The 6,687-nt window shown below is 61.9% G+C and overlaps 1 protein-coding gene across 1 annotated transcript; it reads left to right on the top strand.

Moving 5' to 3' along the window:
• Positions 1–873: 873 nt before the first annotated feature.
• Positions 874–6,127, top strand: EFHD2 (EF-hand domain family member D2). Its single transcript, XM_005528274.3, has 4 exons — positions 874–1,070; positions 4,672–4,819; positions 4,951–5,085; positions 5,219–6,127. The coding sequence occupies exons 1-4, from the start codon at positions 874–876 to the stop codon at positions 5,351–5,353; spliced, it is 615 nt and encodes a 204-aa protein (XP_005528331.1). The 3' UTR covers positions 5,354–6,127.
• Positions 6,128–6,687: the final 560 nt, after the last annotated feature.

Genomic DNA, 6,687 nt, shown 5'->3' with positions numbered 1-6,687 from the left:
CCCTGCATCCTCTCCACCTCAGCACCGCTCGGAGCAGTCCCTGTGCCGAGTCCCCTGCAGACTGAGGATAATTTGGATGTGAGCAAAGCCCCACTGGGGTTGTTTGGTCTTTATTTTTTAATGGGATAAAAAGAGGTCTGGAAGCACTGCAGAGGCTGCAGGCTGATGCAGGGCTGCATCGTCTCTGGGCATGCAAAGCACCCACGTGTGCACAGCAGCCGAACCCCAGTGGCAGTGGCAGTGCTGTGGGGCTCTGCTAATTGGTGTGGCCTGGTTTTCCTGCTCCCTGTGCTGAGAGAAGCTGGATGCTTCCCTGTCTGAACGGCCTGGGTTTACTTTGGGCCAAGGCATGACCTTGTGTGCCTGTGTAGGTTGAAGGTGCTGCCGTGGGCATCCTCTGCAGGTGTATCTGGAGGTGTTGGGGTGCTCCATGGCTGTGTCCTTCCACACCACCCTTGGCTAACTCTGGGTCAGGAACGGATGGAGACAGCAAGAGCAGAGGTGGCTGTGAGTGCACCAGACTCCCGCTTCGATCCTACAGATTCACAGAATAATCACGGCTCGGTTTGGGTTGAAAGGGACCCTAAAGATGGTCCGGGGGGATCCCACCGGGATATGGAACCCACAGGTGATGCCGGACCCTAAGGACCATCATCCCATGTGGATCCCGCCGGGGGATGGACGAGCCCTAGCGATGGAAGGGAGGGGGTCTGAAGGGACGGCGATAAGTGATGCAGGGTGCGGGGGGACGGCGCTGCGCTGCCGGGGGCGGGCAGCCGGAGCCCCCCGGGGCGGGCGGTGGGAGCCGGGGGGCCGCAGCCCGGCCCCGGGGCGGAGCGGGGCGGAGCGGCGCGGCCATCCGGGCACCGCACCATGGCGGCGGCGGCGGAGGAGCCCGAGGGGCGGCGGGGCCGGGGGCCGCGGCCGGGGCCGGCACCGGGCAGCCCCGCGGGGCGGGCGGTGGGCGAGGGCTCGCCCGGGGGCGGTGGCCGCCGAGTCTTCAGCCCCGCTGGGGAGTTCCGCGAGTTCTCCCGGAGGCAGCTCCGAGACATGGAAAGGCTCTTCCGACAGTGAGTGTGGGGCGCGGGGAGAGGGGGTCCCCGGGAGAGGGGGGGTCCCCGGGGAGAAGGGGTCCCCGGGGCGGACAGAGAGCCCCGGGCATCCGCGGATCGCGGTTCCTGCATCCCCCGCTATCCCGGCTTCTGGCAGCGAAGATGCCCCAGCGCCTCCCGCCCCGTTCCTGCGGGCGAGACCCCCTGGTCCTTGTGAGAGGGACCCCCCCATGCACCCCAGCCTCTTGCGGGAGGGATCCTCGGCTCCTCGTGGGAGACTCCCCCCGCCCCAGCTGTGTGCAGCAGGGATGCCGAGACACCTCCAGCTCCTTGCAGGAGGGATCCCCCGCCTGCCTCTCTCAGGAGGGATGCCAGGGACACCCCTCTCCTCCCACAGCCCCTCACAAGATTGGTGCCGGGGACACCTTCCCCCAGCTCCTTGCCGGGGGCGTTCCGGTGCGCCCCTAAATTCTTGCAGAAGGAACCTCCTGTCCCCCATGAGGGGGGTACGCTGGTGCTGAGGCCAGAGAAAGGGGTCTGGAAAAGGGGGAACCGGGGACCCCCACATTCCCTCTGCCGCATCACCAAGTGATCCCGCATCACCAAGGGATCCCACATCCTGCAGCTCCCGGGGCCGCAGAGGCCAGGCTGGCGCATCCTCAGCATCCCTGCCCGCGCTGCCTGCCACCACGCGTGACTCGGAGCACGAGCTCGGCCCCCGGCCCCTGGGAACGGGGGGGAGCTGGCAGCGAGCCTCCAGCCCTGGAAATTTCCAGGGGGAGCCAGAAATCGGGGTGACTCCAAGCGGGAGTAGCCGGGGGCAAAACGGGACGGCCCGGAGCATCCCCATGGATCCCGAGCTGGGTGCTTTGTGCGGGAGGCGTGGGGACAGACTCCGGGAAAGCGCGGAGAGAGGGAACAGGCGGAGGCATGGCTGCGATGTGCCAATGCCTTCATCCCGTCTGGCACCGGGGGAGGATCCGCATCGCCCTCCTGGCTGGTCTCGCTCGGGGCTGGAGCGCGGTGACGGCCGAAACACGAGGTTTGGGGTGCAGGCACACCCTGGTGCTGCACGGATGTCCCCGTGTCCTGCTGGGGGCTGTCACCCACCGGCAGAGCATGGCAGAGGGGCAGGGGCAGCAGGAGCTGCGGCGGGGACAGCTCCCGGGGACCGCAGTGGCCGTGCCGGGGACAGCGGTGGCCGTGCCGGGGATCGCGGTGGCCGTGCCGGGGACAGCGGTGGCCGTGCCGGGGACCGAGGTGGCCGTGCCGGGGACCGAGGTGGCCGTGCCGGGGACAGCGGTGGCCGTGCCGGGGATCGCGGTGGCCGTGCCGGGGACCGAGGTGGCCGTGCCGGGGATCGCGGTGGCCGTGCCGGGGATCGCGGTGGCCGTGCCGGGGATGCTCCAGGAGCAGATGGCAGGGAGGGTGTGGGCGCCGTGTGTTTGCCCTGACAGCTGCGGCGTCTCGCTGCAGCAAAAGGAGCAGCGCCCGGGCTGCGAGCACCGGAGCACCCGAGGGAAGGATGCTCTGCCACGCTGCCCTCGCTGCTGCCGGCCTCGGGGTGTGAAAATGCGGCTGGAGAGGGTAAAGTGATGCCAGGAAGGGTTTTGGCTCGCCACAGGGGAGATGGGGCCCTTTGGGAGGTGCGGGATGCTGGTGTGAAAAACGAGGTTCGCGTATTTTTATATAGAATTTAAAAGTTTAATAGACAATTAGGAGATTAAAATAAAGTATAAAGATCCGGCTGGGTGTCTCTGCATTCCCCTCACTAACAAAGGATTGTCCCTTAAAAACAGAACCCTGCTAGATATCCATAAATTCTCATACATATTCAGACATTCTTCTTGAGTTTTTTTATGTTCTTTTGTTTAGTTTTTACCTTGCCCCCTTTTCCCAATAGATCAATCTTCTTGGTACCACTGGGTTTTATATCCTCCAATAACAGATGTAATAAATTTTTTTCTTGGAGGACAAGATAATCTTAATAATTCAGGGGGTGTCTCTGATTGTCTTTTCAAGTCTCTGGGTTATATAAACAAAAAGTAGTTTGTGCTTTAATATCATGTTATAGCTTAACATATATATGTATTATACCACTAAATTTCATCAATAACAGAAATAAAAGAAGCTATATTAGTACAACAAAGTTTTCTAACCTTTTGCATATAACATTCATTATAATATTTGCAAAAAGCCAGTAATATAATGTGCACTTGTAACACTGGTATCCCAAAAAATCAGAGAGGGAATTGAGAGAAAGGAGGTGCCCTGCACCTGGAGAGGTGCCTTGCGTGGGATGAGGTGGCAAAGTCAGGCCAGGCAACTCTCGCCCTTGGCAGAGAAACTCTGAGGGATGCAGGATGGAGAAGGACTTCTGGCAAGGGCATGGAGTGACAGGACAAGGAGGAAAGTCTTCAAAAGTGACAGAGGGCAGGGTTAGTTTGGGTGCTGGGAGAAAGTTCATCCCTGTGAGGGTGGTGAGGCCCTGGCACAGGGTGCTCAGAGAAGCTGTGGCTGCCCCTGGATCCCTGGAAGTGCCCAAGGGCAGGTTGGACAGGGTTTGGAGCAGCCTGGGAGGGTGGAAGGTGTCCCTGCCCGTGGGTTGGGATGAGGGGATGTTCACAGTCTGTTCCAAACCATTCCATGATTCTATGCTCCAGGACGGGTATTGGAGGTAAAAACCATGTGGGATCTGTGCCCACAGCCCCACTCTGAAGGTGCTGGCACTCAGTAGGCAGCAGTGAGCAGGAGCAGCCCCTCTCGGGGTCCCTGGCAGATGAGGAAGGTGCTGCTGGAGACACAGACAGAGCAGACAGCAGCAGGGGAGGTACAGATGAGTCACGGCCCTGCAGCATGGGGAGCCGGGGCTCTGCGTGGCTGCTGCAGTGACAAGATCCCAAAAAAAGGAGCCCTGTCACAACGGGTACAGCATGTAGCTGCCCACATGCAGCGTGTGCAGCTGTACCAAGCGAGGCTCCGTGCTGGCTCCCCGTGGAGATCCCGCTGTGCCACAGCCCACGCAGGGGAGCAGACAGCGGGGTGGCTGTGGGGTGGCTGTGGGGTGGCTGTGGGGAAGCTGGAGGGGACTGTGGCACTGTCACAGGTCTCAGGAGGGGCGTTCCTGACCGGTCTGTGGGTAGCATCAGGGAGCAGAGCTGTGCCCAAAGCTCTCAGCCGAGCCCAGGCAGCTGGCCAGGGGTGGAGCATGGATGGCACAGGCTCTGGGCAGTGAGGGTGGGGCACCTGGAGGTGTCACAGTGAGGAGGAGGTGGTGACAGAGCAGTGCCCGGTGGCCTTAGCCCCATGGCCTGTTATCCCATGCTCAGGCTGCTGGCACGGGGAGCTGGCAGCAGGCTTGGCAGCGTCCTGGCAGGTTCTCCTGCCAAGCACAGCACGGAAACAGGAGCGATCCTGGATAATGCTCCGGGGGGTTGTTAGCGGTTCACAGCTTCCCCGTGGTCTGGAGAGCTGCCGGAGACCATCAGTGCACAAGTCCTTGCTGTTCCCTCTTTGTTCCCCAGGCAAAAGAGAGCTGGGTGTGCTGCTGGGGGGCACTGTGGGGGGCTGTGTGGGCTCTGCGCCCCGTGGTGATGTGTCAGGATCATCCTGTGTGCAGGTACGACGCAGGGAAAGACGGCTTCATTGACCTGATGGAGCTGAAGCTGATGATGGAGAAACTGGGGGCTCCACAGACGCACCTGGGACTGAAGAACATGATCAAGGAGGTGGATGAAGACCTGGACAGCAAGCTCAGCTTTCGAGAGGTGAGGGGATAGGAGGCACCACGCTGGCAGGGAGATGTCCCCAGCCGCTCTTCGGGCTGGTGAGACGGTGGGCAGTGGCCGTGGTGGCTTTGGGGTCTTCAGGGAGCCAATGCTACCATCTCCTCTCACAGTTCCTGCTGATTTTCCGGAAGGCAGCAGCGGGTGAGCTGCAGGAGGACAGTGGGCTGCACGCCCTGGCCCGGCTCTCTGAGATCGATGTCTCCACAGAGGGCGTGAAAGGCGCCAAGAACTTCTTTGAGGCCAAGGTGAGGCTCAGGAGGTCCCACTGCAGGATGGCGATGCCCCAGGGCAGTTTGGTGCCGGGTAGGCAGGAGGTGGAGATGTTGGGGTGGGCAGGAGAGCTCGGCAGAGGTCACAGCTGGACATTTCCATCCGCAGGCACAAGCCATCAACGAAGCCAGCAGGTTCGAGGAGGAGATCAAGGCAGAGCAGGAGGAGAAGAAGAAGCAGGCAGAGGAGCTGAAGCAGAGGAAGGCAGCCTTCAAGGAGCTGCAGTCCACCTTCACGCAGTGACAGGGCCGGGCAGGACTGGTCAGCGGTGCCCAGACTGGCAGCGCTGCCCGTGCCAGCCGTGCCGGGAGCGATGCCGGAGCCGCGGCCCGGCCGCATCCCGGCGCGGGCTCGGCACAGCGCCCACCTCTCCGGCAGAGCCCAGCCCGCCCCAGCTCCCCCTCCCCTCTTGCTGTGGTGTCTGTAGGTGTTGTTTGTGCCCCCCTCACCTCCCCAGCGTGCCCCCCACCCTGAGCAGCACCCTGAGTCCCAGGGGAGCTGTGTCCCGAATGTCCCTCCCTGGGACACCCGTGCCCAGCCTGTTGTGTGTTGTGAGTGCACTGGGAGGTTTGCGGGATGGGGGTTTGTGCAGGTGGTGGGTGTTGGTGTTGCTGTGTGTGACACCAGTGACAAAAGCCATGGCAAGGGCCAGGTGCTGTTAGAGGGGCTCTGTGTGTGTGTGTGTGTGTGTGTGTGTGTGTGTGTGGTGCTGGGGGGTGGGTGGCTGCCCACCCCACTGACTTGGAGCCCTCCAGGAGCTGTGTCTCTCTTTATTTTGGTCAAAAGACATACAGAAGGGCAGCTGCTGGCTCGTGGGGCTGTGTTATGTTTCTTTTCATGTTGTGTTCAGCCTGGCAGGATGAGCGTGGTGGCCACAAGTGGCTGCCACTGGTCACTGAGGCTCTCGTGTTTGTGGGTGGCTGTAAAAACCCACATCTGTGTCCCCCGAGTGGCGGCATAGGGGGTGTGTTATGGTTTTTTTTTAATTTAATCCCAAATAAATATTATATTTCTTAAGTGCTGGATGCTGGGGTGCAGCTGTGGGATGGGCACGTCTGTGGCGGGGGCTTGGGTGGGGGGAAGGAGTTTGGGGAGCGGGGTGTGACCCTGGGCACGCGGTTCCCACCGGAGATGGGAATTCCACTGAACAGGAATGAGCCACGTTGGCGTGGGAAGCAGCAGGGGCCTGATCCAGGTGTGGGGACCTGGCACTACCAAAGGCCATCAGCTGATGCCTGCACCTGTCCCAGCCTTTAGCACCTGTGGGGTTTTGGCTGGTCTTGACCACATCAAGAGTGAGATAAGGGGACCGTGTGCCCGGGGGGGTGGGGGTGTGAGCAGGCAGTGTCCTGGGGGAATGGGTGCTCAGGGCTGGGAGGCACCAGGGCTGCCCAGCACCCCAGTGGCAGCACCGTGGCTGGGGGGCTGCCCAGCAGCTGTGCCCCACGAGGGACCCTGCCCATTCCCGGAGCAGGGCCGAGTGTCCCTGCCATGTCCCAGCACGGTGCCAGCACAGGCCGGGCACACGTGGCCGTTCCCAGGCGGGACAGGGAGTGTGATAAGAGGGGCTGAGGAGC

The sequence above is a fragment of the Pseudopodoces humilis genome, chromosome 24, assembly GCF_049639895.1.
Source record: "Pseudopodoces humilis isolate 2021_Gansu_Grassland_sample_001 chromosome 24, ASM4963989v1, whole genome shotgun sequence".
Lineage (NCBI taxonomy): Eukaryota > Metazoa > Chordata > Aves > Passeriformes > Paridae > Pseudopodoces > Pseudopodoces humilis.
This window is presented reverse-complemented; position numbering and strand designations above follow the sequence as displayed.

Bases quoted from the DNA above. Each gene is read 5' to 3' on its own strand.
- EFHD2 (XM_005528274.3), top strand. From the start codon at position 874: ATGGCGGCGGCGGCGGAGGAGCCCGAGGGGCGGCGGGGCCGGGGGCCG. The intron at 1,071-4,671 runs GTGAGTGTGGGG...TCCTGTGTGCAG, and splicing joins ATGGAAAGGCTCTTCCGACA to GTACGACGCAGGGAAAGACG. The intron at 4,820-4,950 runs GTGAGGGGATAG...CTCCTCTCACAG, and splicing joins GCAAGCTCAGCTTTCGAGAG to TTCCTGCTGATTTTCCGGAA.